Below are 26,770 nucleotides of genomic sequence, written 5' to 3' on the forward strand. Positions count from 1 at the left end.
CGATCTGAACCCTTATCGTAAGGGGAGCTACCAGTCCTTCTGTGGACGAGCTACTTTCTATTTTAAATTCCCTGAATTTAAAATACTCTCTAGACCCAGTCTAGACCCAGCTGGGGAGCTACCCAGAGCTCTAAACCCACTTAACAAACAAACAAACAAACAAAACAGTATATAAAATCAAAACAGATAAAATCAGAACAGTAGATAAAATCAGTAGTTAATGTAAGTTTTGAAATTTAAGCTTAACAAACAAACAAAACAGTATATAAAACCAAAACAGATAAAATCAGAAATAGATAAGATCAGTAGTTAAATGTAAGTTTTGAAATTTAAGCTTAAAAGTGTGGATTTGGTGCTTTATTCAAATGCAGCTGAGAATAGGTGAGTCTTCAACCTGGATTTAAATAAACTGAGTGTTTCAGCTGATCTGAGGCTTTCTGGGAGTTTGTTCCAGATATAAGAAGCAGAAAAAGCTGAATGCAGCTTCTCCGTGTCTGGTTCTGACTCTGGGAACTGATAAAAGACCGGATCCAGATGACCTGAGGGATCTGGATGGTTCATACTGGGTCAGGAGGTCACTGATGTATTTTGGTCCTAAACCATTCAGAGCTTTATAGGCCAGCATCAGAACTTTAAAGTCTATCCTCTGACGGACAGGTAGCCAGTGTAAAGACCTCAGAGCTGGACTGATGTGGTCCACTTTTTTGGTCTTAGTGAGGACTCGAGCAGCAGAGTTCTGAATGAGCTGTAGTTGTCTGACTGATTTTTTAGGTAGACCTGTAAAGATGCTGTTACAGTAATCAAGCCTACTAAAAATGAATGCATGGACTAGTTTTTCCAGGTCCTGTTGAGACATCAGATCTTTTATCCTTGAAATATTCTTGAGGTGATAGTAAGCTGACTTTGTTATTGTCTTAATGTGTTTTTCTAAGTTTTGGTCTGCATCCATCACTACACCCAAATTTCTCGCCTGGTTTGTGGTTTTTAGATGTATAGATTGAAGTTCTCTGGTGACCTGTAATCAGTCTAAGACACTGGGAAACTAGAAACTTTAAACTAGAAGCGAGGATGACGAGGAACATGGAGGAAACACACACACACACACACACCACAGAGCACATGGGAGTGGTACGACGCAACAACGGACAGAGGGACAGGAATAGCAAGGGAACAAGACACGGGAGGAGAGAACAGCACAGGACAGGACTATCAAAATAAAACAGGAAGCATGAGACAGGCACGGAGACGTGGACTTGTCAAGGAGACACGACTGACTGGGGAGACACAGGAGATGAACAAACACAGAGATTAAACACAGGCTGGGATAAACACTAAGAGAGGAAGAACTAAGATAACTGAGAACTAAAGAAAACCAACAACAATAATCAAAGATTATAATAACAGAACAGAAACACAAATCCTGGATCGCAGACCTAGTACCGTGACAGTAATAAGCACAGAGCTAATCTGCGCTTGTAAATCAAAACTCAACATTTTTTGTAATAAAATAGTCTGCTGGACAAGTAGTCAGCCAACTGGCCTCCTTATGAAAACTCTGCCTTCCGTTATAGTGTCATGGAGTAGATTTAATAATGTGTGCTGAGCTAAAGAAGTTAACTAATGCTATCAAAAGGACAGTAAAGTTGCTTTTAATTAAGGGTGAGAAGATTGATGTGGTTTCTAAATTGACATATCTCTGGCTCAAATGCAAATTTTAAGAAACATGTCAAATTAAAATAGCCACTAAATGTAACTTGGCTCTTTCTCAACAAAATAAAAGCCAAAGCAAACCACTAGAATCTTTGCTCAAAAAAAATGGAAAGAAGCCAATTTAACATCATCACTATAAAATCTGCCCACTCTTGGCTCTTTATTGACCTGTGTTATATTTGTTTGGACTGGTATTCAAATATTCTTGCTTATAATTTGTCTGATACATTTAAGATGCCGACAAAGTGCGTATGTGTGAGTGTGTTTTGTCTGGTTAGTTTCGTCTCACTTGCTGTTGTTGTATCGCTCTGTGGACATTTTAATTGTTGGCCTGCCTGGTCACAGTGGAAGAAAACAAGCCTTAGGCTAACTATTCTGCAATGAATCAGATAGTAACATTGGTAAATAATGTTGTAACAAATAAAATGAAGAAAAAGAAACCGACTAGACAGGATTGCATTTTTTCTGTATGTGTTAAAGGAAAGACAGGCAACTCTGGACTAGTATCATTAAGGTTACAAATGAGGCAGTCCAAAGCAAAACACCCCTTTAATGCTTCTTCTGTAACCCTGACACAACCCGATACTTTATTTGCTCAAAGAGAACATATTCTGTTAATACGTAAATGTCCAGGCCCCAGTGAAACAGGCTATTACCCTGTAAGATTTATTTATGGGATCTTAATGATAACACAAAACGCACACATATTACCCACCAGAATCCAAAGTATATCCAATTATCTCAAAATAAAACTATATTCATGAAACCTCCCAGGCTTTGTATAATACAGTAATGTATGTGCATGTAAAAAACCTTTTCCTGTACTCAAAATGTGTCATAATGCATTCATTATTCAGGCATGAATATAAATCCATGCAAAACGAAGAAATCCCTGCGATGGATGCTTTTGCAGTGAAAGCAAAGCTGCAAGATTGATTGAAACGGAATGTCATTATATGGCTGTGCTGCTGCACGATCCGTGGCCTGTATTTGAACTGTAGCGCTTTCCAGATGGTCACCGGTTCACCATATTAGACAGTGTTGCCTGTGTTTTTGTGGTTTTATTTTTATTCCGGGGTCAGACATGCACTGTCCACAGCTGTATTGATTCCTTGGCGAAGATGCTGAAAGATGTTTGCACTCCGCTTGAGCGGATCTGATGTGACTCCCACAGGAAATGCTAAACATTGGCTCGACTTCCACCCATCATCACTTCGCTCTGCTTCCTCGTTTTTCCTCCATTTACACTCCAGCAGGAGCCGCGAGTGGAGGCAGAACAATTGAGGTCTCCTCCTTAACTCCTGCTGCAACTCCAGCCTTAATTGAGCCGGTGCCAGATGAAGTCATGACATGGAGTTTTGTCCTTAACCACTGTCACTAGATTTGCAGCCTAAATGAAGTCAGCTGAATAGCTGAGTCCATTAGCGGAATTTCCAAGGACTTAATGAAGGACTAATTATTGTTCCCAATGGCTGAGAGGTATAAAAGCATGAGAAGACAGTGAGGCAGAGGTGTGAAGCTAATATGCCTTGATTTAGTGTAAAATGACTGACATCAGCTTTATTCCTGCCAGCTCTAAGGCACTCTGATGATCAGGAAATTGTGGACTGTGGGTGAAGGCAAGTTGGTGTATGAGAGTGTGATAGGATGCTAATAGAAATATCTTATACCCTGTTCATCTGTAAAAAGGAAATATTTTATTCAGAAGGAAGAATGCAAGGACGAGAACATTTACTGAAAATGCACAAAACATTACACACTCACTTTGTTAGTTACAACTTGCACATACTAGGTTGGGACCCCCCCCCCTTTGTCTTTAGAACTGTCTTAATGCTTTATGGCATCGATTCAACAAGGTGCTGGAACCATTCCCAGGTTATTGTTCCCCATTGACATGACAGTCTCACACACTTGCTGCAGATTTGTTGGTTGCACATTCGTGATGTGAAAGTGCTCTGTTGGAATAAGACAGGGGTGTCCAACTCCAGTCCTCGAGAGCTACCGTCCTGCAGCTTTTAGATGCATCCCTACTCCAACAGAGTAGCTTCAGAGTAACTTCAACATGTTGTGTGTTCAGAGATGGTCTTCTGCATATCTTAATGCAGTGGTTGCCAAAAATTATACAACTGTGAGATACTGTTTGTCCGTGATTTGAACCGGGGGAACAAATTGTGGCAGGATCAGCCTGATATTATTTGTATCCCACTGTAACTTTACTGTATAAAGAGCTAACATTGCCAACATTTCAGTATAAGAAGTGTTTGTGAACTAAAAATCAAGAATTGTGGGATACTGTTTGTCCATTACTTGGACAGCCCAGAGCATGCTCCCGACGCAGGGGAAACAAATACTTTCGGGGATCCCGACCTGGTACCGCTGTTGTTCAGTTGAAGCCAAAGGCAAGATATGCTTCATCATATTTTATAGTCTTTGGTTTGGAAGAAAGGTGGTTTGGAAGCATATGATCCTTGATCCTGTGCTTTGCGTTTGTGTGGGAGCCCCATCAGAAACCTGCCCATTATGCTAGCAGTGTCCAAGAATTCTGTTTTTTTTTTAATCCCCCCCCCCCACACACACACACACACACACACACACAATGGCTCTCCCCCACTTCGGGAACCACTGCCTTAATGTAGCAAGTGGTTATTCAGCAGTCTGTACTCAGACCAGCCCTTATGGCACCAACAACCATGGCACGTTCAAAGTCGTCAAAATCATCTTTTTTATTCCCATTCTTATGCTTGGTTTGAACTTCAGTGAGCTGGCTTTACCATGTCTCCATGCCTAAATGAATTCAGTTACTGCCATGTGATTGGTTGATTAGAGCAGTTGAGTAGGAATGCCAATCACAGTGGCTGATGAGTGTACATCCAAACTCTAAGGCAGACCTTCCCAAAGTGTGGGGCCTGCCCACTAGGGGGGGCGCAGAGCCATTGCAGGGGGGGGGATGAAAAGGGGGGAAGAAAAACAAAACGCTTGGACACTGCTAGCACGGGGCGCCCACAGAAACGCAAAGCAGGAGATGAAGCATTACAGCGAAGAAAAACCCTAAACAAGTACCGAGTGCGCAACAACGTAATGTGAAATTCACAGAGAAACTCGCGGATTCTTCCACTGACCGCTGCGGCACACCTGCACCAGGGCACACCTCCGCCTACCCCACTCCTGCTTTACAGGTGAAAATAGAGCAACAGGACCGCTAGTCTTTGATATTATTTATTTTCTGCTGTGTTTTACTTGCATCTGTTTGAAAGACTGAGTGTAAACAAAAAAATATTAAATATGTTTCCAAACCAACTTCTTTCTAAGCCAAAGACTAGAAAATTTGGAACCACCAGTTCTTCAGTCACTACCTTGCACGACAAGCAAAGATTTCCAGTAGTACACAAGTGTCTACATAAAGCCACGGTAACAGTTGGGTTTTAATTCTCATTTAACTTGTTGCCATGGCAAACATAAAAAAATGAAATGTCATCTTTGAACTTAATCCTGAGTTTTTGAGGCTCTCGTCTTACCTATTTTGCAGTCAAACATACCAGCATACTGTGGATCAACTTCACAAGTGGCATTTGCGTCTTCAGCTTTTATGAAACTTTAAAATGCTTGCCTTAGGTTGTCAGATGAGTAGTATTCCACATCTTTCATTTCACACAGCATAAAACCCTTCATCTATTTCCCTTTCTCTCATTCTGACGCAAGTGTGTTATCTCCCTCCATTGATCTGCCTTCCTTTATGACTGGCCTAATGAAGCAAAAGAGTGAAAAGAGGAGATTTGTCCCTCTGAGACATCACTAAATCAGTGTGATGTCTTTACTCCGAAGCTCTGAGCCTACAGGCCTCATTTCTCAGCCGGGCTGCCCAGACTGCTACACTGCTTTGCAGAGGAAGACAGAGCTTTAGAAATGTCAACAGACAAGAGAGCCAAAGCCGTCAGACTGAGGTGGAAATTTGCATTCAGGAATCGTAGTAGCTGACTCCACTTTAGTCGATGCTGTCCCGAATGAGGGTGGCCAAGAGAGCTCACCGCAGCTTATTAAAGGACAGATAGATAAGACACAAGCCAATTAAGGAATTGTCTTCATTTATTTGACATTACATGCAAAGCACAACTAAGTACGCTGTGAATATCTCTGATGGGAAAGTTTTCATTTGCATTGTCTTTGTTTGACTTGCGGTGTGTTTTTTTGTCCTGGTACTTTAGGAGATAATTGTGTGAAATTTAGTGATGGAAAAGGACCCCAAATTCAGACTCATGAGCAGGTGTCAAGTGAAAAGAACATTTTATTTAAGGCAAACCAAAATCCATCAGTAAACACAGGAACATGGGGACACTCTACAGGAACACTACAGACTGGGATGAATAGTAGCATGAACATGAAACAGGGTGAGACAACAAAGATCTATGGGGAGATAAGGGCTATATAAACACACAAGATAATTAATGAGATGTGGAATAGCAGGGAACACAATAGAAATTTATCTGAGAAACAAGAGAAAGTACTACAAAATGCAGCGTACACAAGGCAGGAGATCCCATAAATTCTGTTCCTCTGGACGTAGCATTTTCAGTTTTCCATCAGTGAAGGATTGGTAGGAGACTTCCAAAATACAATAGGAAGAACTGATGGAGACTATACATGGGGAACACAAGAGAGGCAGGGAAAACTGGAAGAACTCAACAGTAAGTGGAACAAAAACACAAAGCTAAAAGCACAATAACAAACTAAGAAACAAGCTGACTATAACCAGGAATCAACAGAACTCTGAAGTCCAAAACACAAAAGGCTGGGTGAAAGACTCAGAACCGAAACAAATAGTTAATCCCAATCTTAATATCATCAGATGGCTCAGTTGATACCTTTTCTCCACTTTGCTGTTGGCCCTACAAGCCACTTTGCAACCTGACGCAACCGCTGCATCTGCTCTGCCCGCTCTGTCATGTGCTGTGGGTCTTGCAGCTGCTCTAGCAAAACTAATCTATACATTTGTTTGACTAATGTTGGCCTCAGTGAAGTGTATATATTTGTGAGTAGGATCTGCAGTACATGTGTTGCAAAATGAATGAGTATTTGTCATTAATTTCCTTATGTTTTGCTGTTTCCATTGTCTAAAGCTGCACTGCAGTGATCTCTCTTTGTTGCTGTAAAAACAGGTCCAGGAAATCTACAGTTGATTTGTGCAACCCCACAAATGACTAAATTGGCATACTTAAAGACATTAAATTGTGGTAGGCAAACTGTTGTAATGTAAGGTTGCAAGAGTAATCAAGCACACACACCCTAACAATTAAGTGCATGTGTATAGCACTGATGTTTTTATGTATACCTTTAAGTGTACACTGGATTTACATATGCTGATCTAAGATAGAGAGGCCAATAAATGGTAAATGGACATTTTCTGGATATATTAAAGGCAAAGAGCATGGTGAATTTTGCTGAACCCACACTTTACAAGGACTGTTCCTCTAGAGCAGGGATTCAAATATAAGGCACGGGGGCTTAAATCGGCCCAGCAAAGTCTCCACTGGATGGCTTTGAAAAATAAAGGCCGAGATATACCCGCTATAATGGCCGATTAGGAAGCCAATGCAGTATTGTCCTGAAGGATCGGTGCCGCCATTCAGATAACATCGCTGCTAAAGTACGGCTATAGGAGGAGAAGAAGTCACAACTTGTCACGGCGAGTGAGGTGAGTGAGTCGTGTGGAGATGATCAGAGATGGGCAGTAACGCGTTACTTGATTACTTTTTTCAAGTAACGAGTAAAGTAAGGGATTACTATTGCAAAAACGGTAATTAGATTACTGTTACTTTCCCGTAGGAACGCTGCGTTACTAAAACCGTGATTTTTTTTTTTTGCATGAACGTCTCATGACAGTGACGTAAGCGAGTGCGACGTTCGTGACAACAGCTGTGTGCAGATCAACAATGGATAATATATCAGTGCGGGAGAGAGTATGAGCGTGCAGCGTTTAAAGCGTGGAAGTACTGACCTTACTTTGAGTTTGATTCCATAAAAAGTGACAAAAACATTAGTGTCTGTTGTGCGTGGGAAGAAAACTTCTTTTTATAGCGAAAAAAAGACCCTAAACAAGCACCGAGTGCGCTACCACGTAATGGGAAATTCACAGAGAAACTCGCGGATTCTTCCACTGACCGCTGCGGCACACCTGCACCAGGGCAAACCTCCGCCTACTGCACTCCTGCTTTACAGGTGAAAATAGAGCAACAGGACCACTAGTCTTTGACTTTATTTATTTTCTGCTGTGTTTTACTTGCATCTATTTGAAAGACTGAGTGTAAACACAAAAAATATTTTATTTAATATGCTGGAATGTGCAGAAAATAGGTTTAACTAATGTTTAACTAATTTCTTCAAGTCAGAGAATGGTGCATATAATTAAATTTTTGCTTGATGCATAAAGTTAAAAGATTAAAACTGAAAAAACAAGTTTAAAAAAAAGAGACTTTTCCATTTGATTACATTTTGTATGATGGATTATGCAGAAAAAGTAGAATTGGGCTGAAAGATCTATCGCTTTATCACCTAATTACAGTAATTAGTTACTGATTACTTTTTTCAAGTAACTTGAACAACACTGGAGATGATAAAGGAGGATCCTATCGCAGGCAGTCGTGAAGGTGAGAAGGTGGTTTATTGAACACAGAGCAAATAGCCTTCTGTCCCGTTTCTCTATCTAAACTGGGAACAACTAAACTACTGAACACAAACCAGGACCTGAACATGAGGGAGGATGGACAGAGGTAAATGACGGTGAAAGCAGGAAGAACACACAGATGAAGCACGGTGAATACACAGACGGACCAGCGACTACAATGGCTGTATCCCAATTCAGGGTCTGCAGCCTTAAAGTACGCAGCCTCAACGATCCTCAAGGGCCGCGTACTTAAAGACCGCTAAGGCCAGAAGTGCGAGGCTTGTGAAATGGGACGGTCTAGCCTCCATTGCGCTGCCCAGGTTGCCTAGCAACCATGATTCTAACAGCTGGAAACGTGTCATACAGCTTTGTTTGACAGAAATGAAGGAGAAAATCTTTTGTTCATTTGTTTGTTTCTACATGAGCTTTGATCATTCTCTGTAGGATTAAGCTCAGCTATTGAACGGCGTATATTTTAAAGTAAAGGCTGTAAAACCAAGTTAGTACAAACGTCACTAATGTCACATAACGTTGCCGACATGTGGCCAACAGTAATGTTTTAATGTTCTTCGTTATTAAACATTTGCACATAAATAAGTGACATAATATTCAGTACTTACTTAAAGTTTACTCTTCGGGCGCCCCTCATCTGCCGTTTTTTTCGGCAAAATTATCCACACCCACTGCCAAATTCAGGGAAATTAAGGACGCATTTGAGGCCGCATTTCGAGCAGCCTTCGAATTGGGACAGCCTTTGTCGCGTCGCGGTGACGTAATCGGCCTTGAAAGGCGGCCTTTAAGGCTGCAGACCCTGAATTGGGATACAGCCAATGACAGGAGACACGACTGAAATACACTCAGAGAAACACAGGGAGATTACACACAGGTGGGGGACACAGCTGGAAGTAATTAACGAGACGAGGAAGGTAAAGGTAAAACTTCCTTGTCTCGTCTCGTTTGTCAAAATCGGCGCACGACACAAGCAATGCATCAAGCATCAAAAAAGCATAAGAAGGGCACATATTTAGGGTTTTTCAATTATAATACGTTTTGTAGCTTTTCCTGCTAATAAAACCTCATCCATGGCCGTTCATGCAGCACCAAAGTAAACAAGTCTTTCCGGCCCACTTATGATCAAAGTGAGCTGTATGTGGCCCACCATATATATGACATCGCTGCTCTAGAAGGTATTAATAAATGTAAGGGATAATGTGTTTAAAACAAGATAAAGACAATGGATAGACCGTTTTGTTTTTGTTGGGAAAATCTTGCCCTTTGCAAAATATCTCCACTGCTATTACCTTGTTTTTACTTTACAACAACCAGCGCTTCTGGCGCTCCCCCTACCAGGGACTCTGCCCAGCTCTTTGCACACAGTGCACACATCATGTACTGTATGCACACTACTCCAACTCTAAACCTCAGAAAACAGAAAAACACCCAATTAAGTTCCCTGGGGAATTTCCCTTTGTCCTTCTCACCATCACCTCTTCCTGAGCATCCTTTTTAGGCCCGCCTGGGGTTCCTTCTATCCAGTAATTTCAAACTATATAAGGCTGCAAAGGAAACAGCCTGTTATTCCAACTCTGGAGGGGGGTCAACCTTGTCTCGTACTTGTAACAAATTATGTTTTTGCTCCTGAGTCTCTTCTGTTTAACATTTTCTAAGGACATTCAGTAAATCTCCACTGTAATCTGAATTGTAGTCCTTTCACTGCTCTTTCTTCCTTATACAGTTTGTGAGTATGTAATGGTTTTTACACATTACACCCTGGATTTGCATATATCATTCCCAGGTAGACAGGACAATAAATTGTAAATGGACACTTCCTGGTGTTATGTCAAAGGCAGACCGCATGAAAATGGGTGAATGTGCTGAGTCCACTCTCTATGAGGACTATTGATAGATGTTGTGAGATCCAACCTGTTTAAAACAAGGTAGAGGCAAAAGAGAGACCCTTTTGTCCTGTTTGCCTTGCACGTGAAACAAATTATGTTTTTGCTCCCGAGGCTCTTCTATTTAACATTTTCTGAGGAAATGTAATAATTTAATTTAATAAATTGTGTTAAATCTCTGTCATTTCACTGCTACTTCTTCCATATAGGTCTGGTGAATGTGTAAAGGGTTTTAGATGGTATAAAGCTGCCACTAATCAGCATTTTTAAATGGAACAGAAATATGATCATCTATTAAATGTATAATTAAAGCCAGTAGCTTATCTTAGCACAAAAGCTGGAATTAACACAGTAGATCTTAACTGTTTATTTTATAAAAAATAAAAATATATGTAATGTAATGTTGCCAAGTTGCCTGCAGTTATAGCATCATATTTAGCAGCAGTAATTTACTCATCTTGATCCAGGCAGGACTATTTTTGCACAAAGTGCAGGCACACCTGAGAACACTCCTACCTAGAAAACAACATAGCACCAATGACATTAGAGACTGGGTGTGTAAATACTAGATAAAAGAGCTGATGATGAGGATGTGGCCTGAGCACTGCTTCCGTTATCCCCAATCTGCAGGGATAAACCTCATGCAAATCTCGATTGGATTAGACTGAAGCACGGGGAGCCTAATTAGGAGAGGTTTACTGCTACAGGCATTAGTTTAAAACCATAGGAGAGGCTTTTTAAAAGTAAAAAGAATTAAAGTAGGTGCACTGGGGAATAGATGGAAAAATAGTGGAATGCGAGGTGGAAAATAATAAGCAAAACAGGTAGGCCAAGAGTGAGGGCGCACAGCAAGGATGTCTGATGTGAGGAGAAGACAAAGGAATGTGAAAAGATGGAAGAAAGGTGGCTTGATAAACATGATTGCACAACAGGGGGTTTGAGACACGGAGAGGGAGAGAGTTCTTAGAAACACCAGATTGAGCTGCAAATCACAGTCAACCCAGAAATGATTCCCAGACCACGGAGAGCCTGTTGCTATGGAAACGTCATCATCGCAGGCACTGCTTTAATCCGTGGAAGCCTGTTAAGTTAACATGAGGCTCAGGCAGCCACCTTATGCTTCTGTACTCACAACACAACGCCGTGCCAGCATTGTAGCCACTCGCTACAGACGAGATTTATTTACAAATGTTTTTGCTATTAGAAAAATCAGGATCATCTTATTTGTATTTATGGTTTTCCTTCTCTCTTTCCTTTGCTTTCTTTGGTTCAATGGATTGCAAAACATATAGCCTTTTGCGTGCGTGGCCCTTTACCTACTACACTTAATCGCCTTCTCCTTCATGTCAGAGAGAGGGTCCCCAAAGGGTGGAATTGGCTGATGCACCGTGATTCTGCTGATGCGCTGGTGTGAATTGGACAGGGCGGGTGGTGAAACATCAAACCTGCGAGGAAAAGAAAGGCGGGTGGCAGCAAAAGAGGACAGAGTCGAGTAAGAAAAGCTGGGAGACGTCTGTGATATTGTGTACTGAGATAGTGTACACAATCAATGCCAACTGGGATAAGGAGCAACCAGAGAATAAGGCTGCACTGCTGACAGTTTAAATGGATGAGGAGTCTGCATCTGGGCATTAATGCCTCCAAGCCTTCTCCCCAGCAGCAGAGCAGTCAGTCAATCAGTTATACAACCAGCTCAGCCGTAGCAGGATTGGGGGGGGGGGGTTGTATTGTTTTGGATTTGCTACTCAAATCAGATCTCTGTCAGTTCGCTTCAATAATCCTGTGATGTAGGCAGAATTAATGTATTCTGCAACCAGAAAGGACAAGAGAGGAGATCCTAAGCCTGCCTGCTAACTGCCATAAAACAGGATACAGTAAGGATTCAAGGCGAACCTCAGTCCTACATATGAAGTCTGTGATAGCAGTGTGAAAATAAACTCTATTCCTGTGTAGCTGTGCTCATGGATAGTGCAGGTGAATATAGGCTGAAGTAGTTAAAGAGAATAGAGGGTGACATCCAGGTCAGGCTCCAGGAGGCCTGCTAGGAAGAGACAGATATGACATATGAGCATGTGTGAGGTGCTGCTAGCAGAGAGTTTGATGGATGTGGCAACCTGAGTTAGACATCCTGGCTTTAGCCCAGATTGCAGGAATTATTTAAGTGTAGTAGAGAATGTAAATATGTAAGTAGATGAAGTCTGCAAGTTATTCAACGCTTTTTAAAAAAATATATGTATATATATCAGCTGAGGAGCTAAATTGGATCAAAAGCCAACTAAAGAAGCTCTTGTAATTTTATGTTCAAGAATAAGATTTTTCCTCCCAATAAATAAAAGTGCCTCAGAGTGCATATTTAAAATAGTGCAACACCAGCACAGCTCGAGTCATTTAGACTGACTCTTGGGTTATGCTGAGCAAGTAGGGAGCAGAAAAAAGACAGAAAAGGGCGAACGGAGGGAGGAAAAGTGAAGCAGTGTGAAAGCTAAAGTACATGTCTCATTTTCTTTTTTCTCCCCAGATGTAGACACCACCAAGGACCCTTGTCAAAAGGTTAAGTGCAGCCGACACAAGGTGTGTATCGCCCAGGGCTACCAGAGAGCTGTGTGCGTCAACCGCAAGAAACTTGAACACAGGTGAGTGTGTGTAGCCCATGGGCAAGAATTGACTAATTCCCAAAACAGAAAAATAGTCAAAAAAAAATCTTCTTTACGCACACTAACATGAGTTCAACTCAACCAAGCACGCACTCCATAGTCTGCTGCAAACTGGAGTGTTTATCCCTGTCGGCCACACTCGTAGTATTAATGCTTGTTTGTGCACCAGTGTAAGTACGACTGCCTGCTGTTTAATGATAAGCTAATGCATTTGGACAACACAGAGGAGGCCTGTTAGCTTCGCGCTTGTGTTTTGGTGCTGCTGTGTGTGTACTCTGAATTAACGCAGCAGTTGCTGTCTAAGCTGGACTTATCCAGGCTGACATGGTTGTGTTGTCCCCTTGTCCTGCAGGCTGAAGCAGCCCGCTCTCAGGTCTCCTGATGGAAACTGTCACCCCTGTCCCATCTCCTCCACTGGGCCTGTGTGTGGATCTGATGGACACAACTATGCCTCAAAGGTACACCTCCACCCCCCACTTTAATTAACCTGTTAATGTCTAAACAATTAAATAATTGCCAGAAATTTAACATTTTTTGAAAATGGACTGTTTACTAAACTGCCTGACAAATTAAAAACATTAAATAATAATTAAAAATAGTTTTCATTTGCATCATATTTGCTGTGTCTGGCTTTTATTCGGTTTTTTTGGGAGGGGAAAAATCACACCGATGATGTGGAATACTCCAAAACTGACAAAACCTAACCATATTGTACATATCGAATATGATTAATGAGTGGTTAAATGGTTACAAAGTGAGATTTATGGTTGAATTTTATACATATAGCAAAGCAACAGTACAAAGTTGACTGCACTGAGCACCACTTTAATTTTTCCATGTGGTTTTACGTATATTAGTAGTGCTGTGACTGTGATGTGCACTTGAGCTCCCCTAATGTGGCTCGTTCCCCTCGGTGAACATTATTACATGCTGATTCAACACATAAATTCTGCTACTATATGCTACGTTGCTAAATAGCCTTGACAACTCTTGCAAATTTAGGTCATACGGATGTACACATACTTTTACACACATCTTGAAATCCGTGGTACATGCTGTACGTGCTCTGCGTCGTTTGGTAAGAACCGACACACACCTTTGCACATTCAGAGCTAAGCAGTGTGAGGAGAATCTCAAGGGACACAAAGCTGAGACAAAGAGCCGTGATGTATGGCCTCAGAGGAACCAATTGGTGGCTTGCGGTGACAGAATCCCATGTGTTTATTGATTAATGCTTTGTCTTTTGAATCACTATTTCTGACCTTGTGTGCAAGTAAAGGTTGGGAAGCGCATTCAAGAGCAGGACTCTGATTTTGAATTAAGGCTTACAGTCGGTCACCTCATGAATATTTGATCTGCGTTGCGGCAATAACTCATTTCACTTCACCTTTGTGTCCCCTTGTCGATGTCATCGGTGTGTGTGCGTGTGTGTTTAATGACTGTATGTGTGTTGCAGTGCAAGCTGGAGCAGCAGGCGTGTCTTACGGGGAAGGATCTTACCCTGAAGTGTTCTGGTCTGTGTCCTTGTCCAACTACTGCTCCTACAACCAAGGAGAGTAAACATGGTGAGAGCAACATACATGACATACAACTCGTGTTTTGTTTTGTTTTATTCTCACACATCTACTCAAGCATAACAGCCATCATAACTGCATAAATAGGTGCAACAAATATTTTTCTCTCCTGTACTTACACAGAGGGCTGCACCGGGCAGGATCTGGCTGATCTCGGGGAGCGTCTGAGGGACTGGTTCCAGCTACTGCAGAGTAATGCCAACCAGAACAACAACAGCAAGCCTGGGGCCAAAGCCACTGCAGTCAGCACCACATCAGGTTAGCGCTACTACTTAATAAACTCATTGCATGAAGAGGGCATTTCAATGCTTTAGATGCAGGGTAGCGTACTATAAAATATCTAAGAAAGCCATTAAATCTATTTTTCATGTCTCATTTAAGACAAAGTTTGTTTCTGCTGCTGACAGTCGACACTGTAGCTCTTGGCTGTTTAACACTGTACATCTCTGGATCTCTAGATTCACAAAAAATAATTGATGCCTCATAAAGAAATAAACTGGATGCCTTCCACGAGCTATTTTCTGGTTCAAGGATTTGTAATCAGTAATCGTATCAGCCAATCACTATAATTAAAATAGTAAAAAGAAGTACAGCAGGAAAATCAAATTGTCCTGTTGGTGCCACTTGCAACCATTTGCCTGAAACTATCTTGGATGGATAGTGTAACATAACGCTGCATCACATACGGGAGGATGTTTATGCCTCAGGGTACAGTCAGGAAGTTCCAAGCATCAACCGGCGTTGTAAAGCCGGGAGAACAATACGTTATAATGCCATTTTCATATGCAAAACTTTTTCTTTTTTTTAACGTTGAAACTGGCAGCACTGGAAGGCATTAGGAGGATGATAAATGCAGTTTTTTTTTCCATTGGAAACAGGAGATGTTTCTGAGCATGCTGGCGTGATTTTTTCCGTTTGTGCAGCTGTCCCCCTGAAAAAAGTCTATGTTTGTTTGTCTGCCTCTGTGTGTTGGCAGTGCTGGACAGGAGCCTGGTGGCCAGCTGTAAGGACTCCATAGGCTGGATGTTCTCCAAGCTGGACACCAATAGCGACCTGTACCTGGATCAGGCCGAGCTGGCTGCCATCAACCTAGACAAGTATGAGGTCTGCATTCGGCCCTTCTTCAACTCCTGCGATTCCTACAGGGACGGCAAGGTCTCCACTGCTGAATGGTGCCTCTGCTTCTGGAGAGAGAGTGAGTGTTCGGGGGATTATGTGAGGTTTGCAGGCTTGTGGGTTCGCACTCACTTGTCTGTATGCTGACATTTTCCCTTCTGGCACATGCAATCAAACTTCAAGGCGCTCGGCTGCCCTCGAGGTGTGGCTGCGTCTGTGTTGTGCGCTGGCCCATCAGTGTTTGTCTTCCTCCTCATCCTTCAGTCCCCCTATGGGCCGAAACGGTCACCGCAAGGCACTAAAAACATTTCTGCTGCTTGTTGACAGCCTGATTCTCCCACCGCTCTCGGAGATTGAGCGTGTCAGCCAAGCAGCTGAGCAGAAACTAGGTCCCAGGATTGTGCAGTTATTTATTTGGGAAGAAAGGGTCCTAAAATACATGGATTATAGTTGCAGCTCTCTAAGATTTTTGTTATTTTCTCTCTTCTGTGACTAATTGTGCCTTTATTTCCACTTCTTTTAAGAACCCCCCTGCCTTGCTGAACTCGAGAGGATCCAAGTATTAGACGGCGGGAAGAGGAAGTTTGGTAGGTGCAGGGGGTTAGTCCCTGATCCCTTCTGTGGATTATAACATGATACGGGCATCTTTGTGTTTGTCTTACGCGTGCATGTTAAGAAGTAAAGAGGAGCAGTGTGGGATTATGTGTGAGTGTGCATGTGTGCACTGCAGATTTTGATTTTGTCTTGCTGACTGGGCTCTGAGTCAAGACTCTCCAAGGACACAGAGCGGTGAGCAGGGGGCAGTCTGCCAGCCTGACGCGCTGATGTTCCCCCGAAAAACTGGATAGACAGTTCAGCCGTCCCTAATTATTATTTTTCATTACATTTACAAATGTATCAAAAAACAATTAAGCAACACAACAGATCCGCCCATCTCTGAAGTTTACAACCAGGCTAATTTTTGCCTCACTGACAAACACAGCTACACTTAGGTGTGATCACAGGCTGCTTTTTATACGTCCTCCCTTATAACATCATGATAGCCAGCCACCCCCACATCACCTCAGTAGGCTGCAGCATGCTGACTTCCTCTGGGTATTCCTCCATGAACATATTGTTTTCATGGAATATAGAATTAGCCTCCACATATGCTGCATGCATTATATTGTCACTTGGGCTCATGTGTGATGAGCCACACTGAGAAATTGTGCGAGATTGAAGGCGAGGCCTCTTTACCTTACTCTGCTCTTATTTATTTATGTGTGTGCGTGTAAATGGCAGGTCGATTCATTCCTAGCTGTGACGAAGACGGCTTCTACAGGAAGCAGCAGTGTGACAGGGGGGAGTGTTGGTGTGTCAACCAAAACGGAGGAGAAGTGGCCGGATCGAGGATTCGTGGCAAGCCAGATTGCGGTGAGTGTCGAAAGGTTTTGCATACCGATAAAAAACAGATTTTTTGAACTTGAAAGCTGAATGCAGTGAGAGTTCAGTGCAGATCGGCGCAATTCTGCACGTGTCCCCGCTGCATGCATTCTGCACAAGGCTTTCTTTATGTTAAAGGGCCGAGGCCCACTGCAGCATAACTCACAGTAGGGACCAAGTGCCACATTCATGTGTCCGGAGTCATTTGCATTCTAAAGCGCCGCTTGTCGCTGTGAGAAAAGTCTTTCAAGATAAATGAGGACTGGTTGGACTGAACCTGTGCCTGATAAGAATAGGTCCCTTGGCAAGGTTTAGAAATAGCTATTAAAATCCAGACAAAGTCAAACACCCCCCCCCCCCCCCCCCCTATTTTTTTTTTGCCATTGCAGTCAGTGTTTTTAAATTGATTTTAGCATTTCTCACTGGCACAGAAAGGACTCCATCAAAACTGAGAGGAAGGCATGCTGAACAGAATATATTGCAATGTGCAAGATGGCCACAGCGGATAATTCGATTTCTCTGCATCCCCCCCCTCCCATGCCCGTGTGATTTCTCTCCGTCTTCCCGCAGATTACGAAATGGCATATTCAGGTGATTTTGGAAGTGGGGTTGGATGGGAAGACGAGGAGGAGAAAGAAGCTGAGGAGACTGCAGAGGAGGCTGAAGAAGAGGAGGTGGGAGAGGTGGATGACGGGGGATATATCTGGTAAACGGGCCAACCAATCTCTAAAGGAGCATCTCTGTGGTCCCAAACTTACACACACACACACTTATACACACAAATCCTGCAAAGAGATGGACGGGATCAAGCGCTCACACTCAGAACAACACTGGATTATAAAAAAAGCAAAGGGGGGGAAAGTGGCACAGGTTGGGAGGGTGAAGATACAGATGCTATGGAAGTAATTCTTGTTACAGGGTGATAAAGAGCAAGGGAGGGGTGGGGGGATCACAGTTAAGAAATTATGGGTCTGGTGTCATGAATTTTGTCCTTCATACTTGTGAATCTTTGTTCTCTTCTGTTGTCTGTCCTTTAAACTATCTTTGAGCAGTTTTTAGCTGATGCATAATGGAGACTTTAAGAAGCTGCAGGTGCTTTGCATTAAAAAGAATAAAATAAACAAAGCGAGATCGGGTGCACTTCAGTCGTCCAAATTGGCATCTTTCATCGATTATGTTTGCTGATTAACAACATTTAGATAATCAGATTTGCTTTAAGGCAGAAATCTGGCAAAAAGAAAAAGAAAAGAAAAGAGAGAAAGCCACATTAGAATATTGAAAAGCACCTTTTGACTTTGCCATTTTCATCTCTTATGCTTCAGCTCTTATGTGACAGTAGTGCTCTGTCTCATTCATGACTTAAGAAAAGGTTTCTCATGCGTCACTCTTTAGCTTGTATATATTGTGTGTATCAGAAGGCAGAATGTCACCTATTAGTCCCGTAATCAATGCCTTGAAAGACTAGCAGAACATGCTGCTTAGTTGACAAGTGTACATCGTATCATAGTGTGGATTGGTTATTGTGTTTAATAAAAAAATGGAATAAAATAAACGTATCTATGTGGCTCCAGTGGCCACCGTGCAACTGAGTGTGTTCTCTTTTCTTTTCATGTCTAAACTGGAGCCAAAGCATCTTGTTCCCCGGCTGCACAAGGGGAGCCTAGCTCTCTATTTGCTGAAAATAGAATAGAATAGAATACAATTCAACTTTATTGTCATTGCACATGCACAGGTACAGGGCAACGAAATGCAGTTTGCATCCATCCAGAAGTGCAAAATGACATAACATGCATTAGGATTGACCTGAACTCAATAGGAGTGTTAATGTGGGTTACCAGGAGATTGAACTTTGGAGCTTAGCACCACTGGAACCCTTGAAACCAGCCGCATAGCTTGTTTTATTTAGCGTTTTAATATCAACTCATTAACAGAGAATGGAGGGACTTTAAATTCACCGGTAAGAAAATATTGGGCTATCCTATAGACATACATATATACAAAATATCTATAGCACTGTGCAAAAGTCTTGAACCGCTCTTCATTCCTTTAATTTCCAAGGAAGCTGGGAACAGGGAAATAGAGTGTATAAGGCATAAGAGGAGTTTGTACAATTTTAATGAGCTTGAAAGTGAATAATTACTATGACCACCTTTATTCTTCAACACAGCCTAAACTCTCTTGGGCAAACTTTTGTCTTGTCATTTCTTTTAAGTAGTCTTCAGGAATAGTTCACCAGGCTTCTTGAAGGATATTCAAAGCTCTTCTTTGGTTGTTGGCTGCTGTCAAGAAATGTGTGATTGAAAGAGAGGACAAGGTCTTAAGATCCAGCATTTTATGTTTACAGAGATACAAAATGCTATGACAGAGTTTATCTGTATTTGCTTTTGCTAATAGTAAATCATCTTTATTCTTAATGATATAATCAAAATATACATCTAATTAAGATGATGAATGTTTGTTCTAATGTCTGGATTTTGTGTGTGTAGACAGCTGTAACCTTGATAGATTAGTGTCTGTGTGTGTCTACAGGAATGTGAAAAGAAATGTCTCCAGCCCATCATTATACATGATTCTGAATAAGAGAAATGGTATGATAGTACAATTTTATGTATGTTTGTCACACTTAAATGTTTCAGATCAAATCAATTTAAATATTAGACAAAGACGAGGCAAGTAAATGCAGTTTCTAAATGGAAAATCGAACCTACAGGTTTAAAGTTTATATTTAAAAAGTGACAAATAATATAAAGAAGAGGAAATCGGGACAGGGAATCATATTTCATATGCGAGTTTGCTGATAGTTAATCGGGTATAAGTTTAATTGATGTAACAAGTGAGAAAATATAGTAATGATTCTAGTGGCAGGCCGCTCACTGAGAGCTTGTATGGAGATGCCCTTGGAGGCTCTGTGTGTGTGTGTGTGTGTGTGTGTGTGTGTGTGTGTGTGTGTGTGTGTGTGTGTGTGTGTGTGTGAGTGAGTGAGTGAGTGAGTGAGTGAGTGAGAGAGAGAGAGGAGGAGGGGAGGTGGGGAGTGAGTGCAACACTGAGGAGCCACTCATCTAAAAGAATGTCTGACTTTAACACGTCTGATTCAATAAAAGACATTATACTGAGTGTGTTAACAAGGTACCAGTCTTTGCTTATGCTTAAATGATTCATAGGTTAGCATTAAGTAGCTTGACAAAAAGCATTCTTCTGAAAATATTCAGGTACAAGGACTGGATTGAGGATTGACAATGATGGGGGCGGGAAACAAAAACAGCCAGTGTCCAGAGAAAGAACTTCAGAAAGCCTGGAGAACTATTGACTGAGACCACTAAATACAAATAAAAAAACACTACAAATATATTTTTGAAATGACACGTCAGCTAAGAAAGCCGACTTTCTGATGCATAGCTTTGACATTTGTTCCTTTTTTCCTGGAACATTGAAAAGCAGTACTAAAATCTGTCATTTTCTGCTGTTTGTCTCTAAATCTGCTCTTTGAACAATACAATAAAATAACAAAAATAACATGCTGGTTTAGAAAGTTGATTGTATTCCTGTGCACCTTGTTAGTGTGAAAAAAAAAAGGCAAATAAGCACAACATAAGTATAGCTGATGGGCATGATTAATTAGGCAAACGGTTAGTCATAAAACAGAGTTTTGGACAAAGGGAAATTTTGATTGAGACACTAAAAGAACAAGTCAAATTTGATAAATGTAAGGGATCCTTTACAAAAAAAGTCCTACAGCACTCTTACAATAAGTGTTTGTGTTTGTAAAAGAACATCTCATTTTTGGCCAGGATATCAGCGAGTCAGTCTGGCAGACAGAAAGGTGCTTACGTGCATTACTGACATCAAGAGGATGAAGCTTACTCAGCAAAGTCACCTTGCATGGGTTCATGATTTTGCCAGAATTCTCTGATAAACAAATTTACCTAAGACTGTGTTGGATGAACTGCTTTTATTTTTTGTTTTACTTTTTTTGTTGTTGTTGTTTCATAATACTGACCTACATGTGTGCACCAACACCCATATAACATCGAGTTGAAACTGTTAGATACTACATTACTCAAACAAAATTGCTGGAACACATTGAAAACACATCAGATTTTATCAACTTTTCTTCTAAAGATGCTGTCTGCTAGCCGAAATTGAACCTCCCCCACCCTCATTCAAATCTGGCGTTTGGAACTATTTTGGTTTTCATGTGAAGTATGACCCTGAAGGTAAGCCTGTCATGGACAAAAGTAAAACAGTATGTCGGATGTACCACGCAGTGCTCAATTACATGGGTGGGAACTAGTGCGTTAGCGCAGTTTGCTCGTTAATGTGTTGACGCTGTCCAGCCCCACGCAAGGGGCAATCCGCGGTAGCTCGTTAACGGAGATTTGCCGCGTTGTGGCGTTAATGTCATTTTAACGAGATTAACGCTGACAGCACTAGTGGGAACACAACGAACATGACTGCACATTTACGCCGACATCATCCTAGTGCAAAGACAAGTGGAAGCAGACAAAAACAACAAGCACGCATGCTACAAACTTTACCCGAGTCATTTAGACAGCCGTTAGCACAGGATTCTCCTTATGGGGACCTGATATGTTTAATATGCTGCTGAGAATATAGCCCAGAAGAAGCGTATAGTATAGCTTTTATTTTGGAAAGAGCCATTTCTCTGTAATAAACTCTCTTTTCCAAAGATGAGTGATTCCTCGAGCAGATAGATTTTTTTTTTATTATTATTTTGTTGTTTCAGCAACATTACATTTAAAAACTGTACTTTTGAGTTAAAATATATATTTATAATTTTAATAAATGACAAATTAAAAAGGCATGAACATTTTTTTGTATCAAAAAAATATCAAACCGGACTGTGAATTTTGTGCAGCGTTGCACCCCTACTATACAGGGCTGAAATCAAAGAAATCCTTAAAATCAAATGGAAAAAATGATTAAAATTGATTGGAGCAACTCAAAATGGTAATCAGTAGTTTCTATGGCCCCCACGTGCTTGTATGAATACCTGACATTGTTGGGGCATGCTCCTAATGAGAAGACAGTGTCCTGGGGAATCTCTTCCCAGATGTGGGCCAGGCCATCACTGAGGTCCTGGACAGTCTTGAGTCTCCACAACTTCTCCAGATCCTTTCACATAGTCGCATGTGCTCAGGGTGAACCTGCTTTTAACTAAGAAAAGCACAGGGTGCCAGTGGTGGACCTGCCAATTTTGGTATTCTATGTCAAATGTCAATCGGGCTTAATGGTGCTGGGAAGTGAGCGCAGGGATCCGCTAAATGATGTCAGGCCCTCAGGCCACCCTCAGTCTGTTTCTGATTGTTTGGTCAGAGACATTCACACCAGTGACCTGCCGGAACTCATTTTGTAGCTCTGGTAGTGTTCATCCTTCTTCTACAAAGAAGCAAACACCAGTCCTGCTAATGGGTTCAGGCCCTTCAACAGGGCCTTGACAGGCTCTCTGCCCGTCTCCTGGAATCTCCTCCATGCTCGAGAGACTGTGCTGGGAGACGCAGCAAACCTGGTATCCTGGAAGACTTGAACTACCTGTGTAATGTCTGTAGAATCCAGGTATCACCTCATGCTATTAGAGGCTCTGACCCTGGCTAAATGCAAAACTAGTGAGAAAGATTGTCTCAACGTTGCTTCTCTTCTGCACCTGTTGTTGTTGTTAATTTCATTACCACCCAAGCACCCAACTGCTACTTAACTGACCAGATCAAGAGCCCAGAAGTTTAACTGACTTGATGCTATACTCTTAATTAAAAGTGCTCCTTTGAGTTTTTCCACTAGTGTGTAAACTGCTCAGAATATTACTACATCTTCTAAAATAAAAATTCCTCTAGCAAAGTTGGTTACTGGTGCACAGACAGGCTAGCCATATTTGTGATTACAGATAGCAAATTAAAATCTATATATTTGCCTTATTTTAATGAGCAGTGCAGCATGGACGAACACTGCACCTATAATTAGATGCTATTTAAAAAAAAAAACAGCATATGCGTCTCTGTGCGAAATGCTCCTTAAGGATTCAGTGTCCTTCTCAGCTCATTTCTACCCCTACTGCACCTCATTCTGCAGTGAAGTGTGGCTTGTAGCTATGAGAAACCAGCAGAAATGAGATACAGACACAAGTCTGCATATCAGCACTTCGAACAGCACAATGCCTTTAGAAAACTCTCTCCTCAGCCTCCTTGGGACACTGCTGAAAACTCCACTATGAACTATTCAGCCTGGGAACAGTGAAATAGAAACCTTTCAGCATGTTAGAGCGTATGCACATCCTCAGGAGTTCAGGCCCAGAAAGCTCGTCTTAGCATTGTAAAAACTGACAGCAACCAATTCTCTGAAATGTCATTTCTCAGTTTCACGTTTCTGTGATAATGGAAATAAGAACCAGTAGCTTCCCAGTGGGTGAACCCTCAAATGTGTTCACTGTGAGTGGGTACGTCTGCCAACAGATGTCTGAATACCTGAAACCGACAGCAGTCCTCTGGCTACCCAAAGGGACCAATCATTTTCAGCAGCCTGTCAGCCTATTATGCTGAATATTCCTCCCCGCCTGGTAAAAAAAAACAAACTGTATGCACCAGACGCAGGTGTAAATCCTAACACATGCTCTGAGAAATGTGTCTTTGATGCTGTAACTGTAACATAAATAAGGATCAAAAGTTGGATGATTCACTTTTTTTATCCCAGCAGATTACGTAATCTTTTTTATTTTATTTTATAAATGGATAAATGTATTTTATAACCTTGGGAATCCAGCAGCACACCAAGAAAACACTAATCATTAGCTGAAAAAAAAATTATTTAATGTAATTATTATGCAATTAAACAGGTATAAATGTACTTAAAGTACCTGTAAACATTAGTACCCTTATAAAGATTTTCTGGTTAACCACATGACTCTGAGATGACAATTAAGCAGTAATTATTCCTTCAGTTGCAAATGTCTCATCTAATTAATTCTGATTTGTCATCTGTACCACGTGTCAGTGTAGTGCAGGGGTCCTCGGTTACAGTTTGCTCTGAGCACCTTGTAGTCTCCACACCCTCCTGATTTCTTTTTCTGTACTGTCCAGCTCCCTGAATACATTAACATCCTTTGTCTGCTCAAAGTGCTGCAACAATCTCTGGAAAACAGTCACTGGGACGCTGAAGTTCAGATGTGGGTAAGTCACTTTAGTGGCCATGTCTCGCGTGTTGCTGGAAACGATCCCTGCAACACAACAAAGAAACATTTTTTTGTGAATTCAAAGCCACAGCAGTGCTGACTGAACCACTGATATAAGCACAGCTGACTTTTCCCTGCACAGAGACGTTTTCTGTGGTTATCATGTGCCCCCCTCTGTTCAAAAGGTGCACATGGCTTTCTTCCTGCAGGACCTCCTTACCCAGCAGCTCTCCTGAGCATCTCTGCACCACAGCACCCCCGCTGGTTCCCGCTTGTACTGCACATGTGGTCTGGAGCATGACAGGCTGGCAATTCCAGCTAATGGCTTTGGATAGGACGCCGCAGGTCAGGGACGGACCGCAGCTCCGACCCAGCCCACCGTATCCGACGACAACTACAGATTCACCTGAAGTTAGAAAAGGCCATAACGGTTTTTAAGCGTAAAGAAGCAGAAACTCTCTTCTGGAACTGCTTATAAGAAAATAACAATAATTCTACTGTTTCTGCTGCACAAGACTGAAATCAAACCTGGAATGAAACTCTGACACATCCGTGAGACCACAGCTTCTGGGACAGCATCTCTGAGCTGCACCAAAGCGAGGTCATAGGGTGAAGATGCTTTAGTGGAAAAAAGGACATCACCCACTGAATCATGGACTCTGAGAAAAGAAAATCGCCAAAAAAGTGAGGATTATTAGTCTTACACATTCTGTGATCACAAAACATACTTCCAAAATGTGGTGAAGTTGCTAAATAAACAGGAAAAGACCATAATCCCATATGGTGTAGATCCATACAGAAAGCTTTGTCTTTGATGCAGCAAGTCCATGTCAGCTTATAGGACTGTCCATACATTCAGAAGTTTATTACTGCCTATAAATTGCACTCATTTTTTTCCAGGCTGGAATAATAGTACCGAATACATCTTTAATGGCGTTAAAAATCAAGAATTTGATGCACAAGTTTGAATATATTTTTGATTTTCTCTCATCCAAACCAGGTCAATCTGCAGGCAAGTTCCTAGTACTTGTTTATGCTTGTTTTTTTTTCTACCCAAAACTGTGTTAGGTTTGAAAAGAAGACTAAGATTAGCGGATTAACACATTTTAGTGTTTAATAAGGTTTGAATTAATTTCTGCTTCAATTAGGAGGGGGTTTAAGATAGTAAATGTGCCATCACCTGTCCCTATGGTGGAACTTCAAGCGGACTTTAGACTTCCTGTTGACAACATGCCTGCACGACACAACCAGTCGAGAGCCGACAACAACCCCTGAACCCCAGAACTGCCCGCTGTCCACAAAGCAAACAGTGGGGTATTTAACAGCTTTTGACTCGTGAGCAGCGGTGGACATCTGGATGTCCGACTCTCCTGGATGAAGCCAAACATTTCTGAGGGGATCCTGGACACTCAGGCAGCTGATGAGATTCCTGAAGACCAACTGGGCAGAGCAGACCAGAGTGAGGCCAATCCACTCATTGGCCTTCCAGCCAAATGGAGACACAATCAGCCCGATGAGATGCACGCTGCCTGCACCTTTCACCACAAACAACCCTCCACCTTCTGTGCCTGGCAGGCAGCGGGCGTCTGTGAGGATGACAGCGTTATCTTCTCCAGCAAGGTTACTGATGATGCCTCTGCTGAGGGTGCTGATGAAGAGATGCAAGCAGAGGGAGCCAAAAGGTGAGCCGCAGGCAACAACAGGGCAGCCCTTCTGGAGAGGCGCACTGCTCTGCCAGGGGATGGTGCCTGAATCCTGGCTGCTGTCTAGCACCACACCTACCCTGAGTACAGCAAACCAGCTGAGGAAGTGGAAATCTCTGAGCAGCTCCTCATCCTCATCACAATGGAAACGCCACTGGTCGGCCTCCTGGAAAACTGCCTGGAAAGCGTGTTTAAACTCCACGCAGTTCACCAGCATCAGCAGCTCGGCTGCAGCCTCCCTCTGCCCTGCTGCTGTTTTGCTTCTAGTGGGTATGATTGTTGCTCTCCGTGCGCTCTGCTTGGTGTCAGTTGGAAAGGTGACGCAGATTTGAAGTTTGGCACTGAAGCTGTGAGGTGGCAAGAAGTCGTGGTCCCAGTAGAGGGGGTCTCCGTCGATGATAAAACGTGAAAACGGGAGTCCGGTGCATATGATGATTCCTGTGCGAGGGTGGACAACAACTCCGCTGCAGCTCACCGGTTTCTTTGCCGAAGACGCCTCTGACACCTTGACAACACAGCAGCGCCTCTCCACGTCCTTTAACTCCATGCTCTAGCAAAGCAAATCAACAAATGTTTTAACGGCGTTTAAAACACTCGAAAAAGCAGCTCATTAAAAATGTGTACATGCCAGGAGTGAGAAGGAACCTTCAGATAAGTCACTGTGACCTTAAGTTTAAACTATTTATGGAAAATATTTCCCACAGTGTCTTCTAACTTCTTCGCCCTGTTCGTAACTTCCTGGTTCTGCTTCGTTCCTGCACCTGATTGGTCTGAAAGCAAACACCTTCTAGCCAATGGTAAACAAGGAAACTAGAGGGCGTTCCTATATCCCGATTAGAAGTTTATTTACGTTTTACG

The 26,770-nt window shown here is 42.1% G+C and overlaps 2 protein-coding genes across 4 annotated transcripts in view; one reads left to right on the forward strand and one right to left on the reverse strand.

Annotated features, from left to right (window-relative positions):
- Positions 1 to 18,606, forward strand: part of spock2 (SPARC (osteonectin), cwcv and kazal like domains proteoglycan 2) — a 39,075-nt gene extending 20,469 nt beyond the window's left edge. Inside the window, exons 3-10 of the mRNA XM_080869317.1 lie at positions 12,782 to 12,896; positions 13,270 to 13,375; positions 14,374 to 14,482; positions 14,615 to 14,749; positions 15,468 to 15,686; positions 16,132 to 16,194; positions 16,889 to 17,020; positions 17,600 to 18,606. Coding sequence (XP_080725443.1) covers positions 12,782 to 12,896; positions 13,270 to 13,375; positions 14,374 to 14,482; positions 14,615 to 14,749; positions 15,468 to 15,686; positions 16,132 to 16,194; positions 16,889 to 17,020; positions 17,600 to 17,739 — 1,019 coding nt within the window. The 3' untranslated portion in view covers positions 17,740 to 18,606. The remainder of the gene's footprint in view (positions 1 to 12,781; positions 12,897 to 13,269; positions 13,376 to 14,373; positions 14,483 to 14,614; positions 14,750 to 15,467; positions 15,687 to 16,131; positions 16,195 to 16,888; positions 17,021 to 17,599) is intronic.
- Positions 18,607 to 21,889: 3,283 nt separating this feature from the next.
- tysnd1 (trypsin like peroxisomal matrix peptidase 1) lies at positions 21,890 to 26,661 on the reverse strand. 3 transcript variants are annotated; one of them, XM_080869113.1, is made up of 5 exons: positions 26,541 to 26,647; positions 25,390 to 26,462; positions 24,738 to 24,868; positions 24,430 to 24,615; positions 21,890 to 24,254 (listed from the first exon to the last, which is right to left on the reverse strand). In XM_080869113.1, the coding sequence occupies exons 2-5, from the start codon at positions 26,457 to 26,459 to the stop codon at positions 24,052 to 24,054; spliced, it is 1,590 nt and encodes a 529-aa protein (XP_080725239.1). In that variant the 5' UTR covers positions 26,460 to 26,462; positions 26,541 to 26,647; the 3' UTR covers positions 21,890 to 24,051. The 3 variants fall into 3 exon arrangements, with proteins under 3 accessions (XP_080725239.1, XP_080725238.1, XP_080725237.1); XM_080869112.1 differs by having other exon boundaries at positions 21,891 to 24,254; positions 26,558 to 26,650; XM_080869111.1 differs by having other exon boundaries at positions 21,892 to 24,254; positions 25,390 to 26,661.
- Positions 26,662 to 26,770: the final 109 nt, after the last annotated feature.

This window comes from Rhamphochromis sp. 'chilingali', assembly GCF_963969265.1.
Source record: "Rhamphochromis sp. 'chilingali' genome assembly, chromosome: 20".
In the NCBI taxonomy this organism is placed as follows: domain Eukaryota; kingdom Metazoa; phylum Chordata; class Actinopteri; order Cichliformes; family Cichlidae; genus Rhamphochromis; species Rhamphochromis sp. 'chilingali'.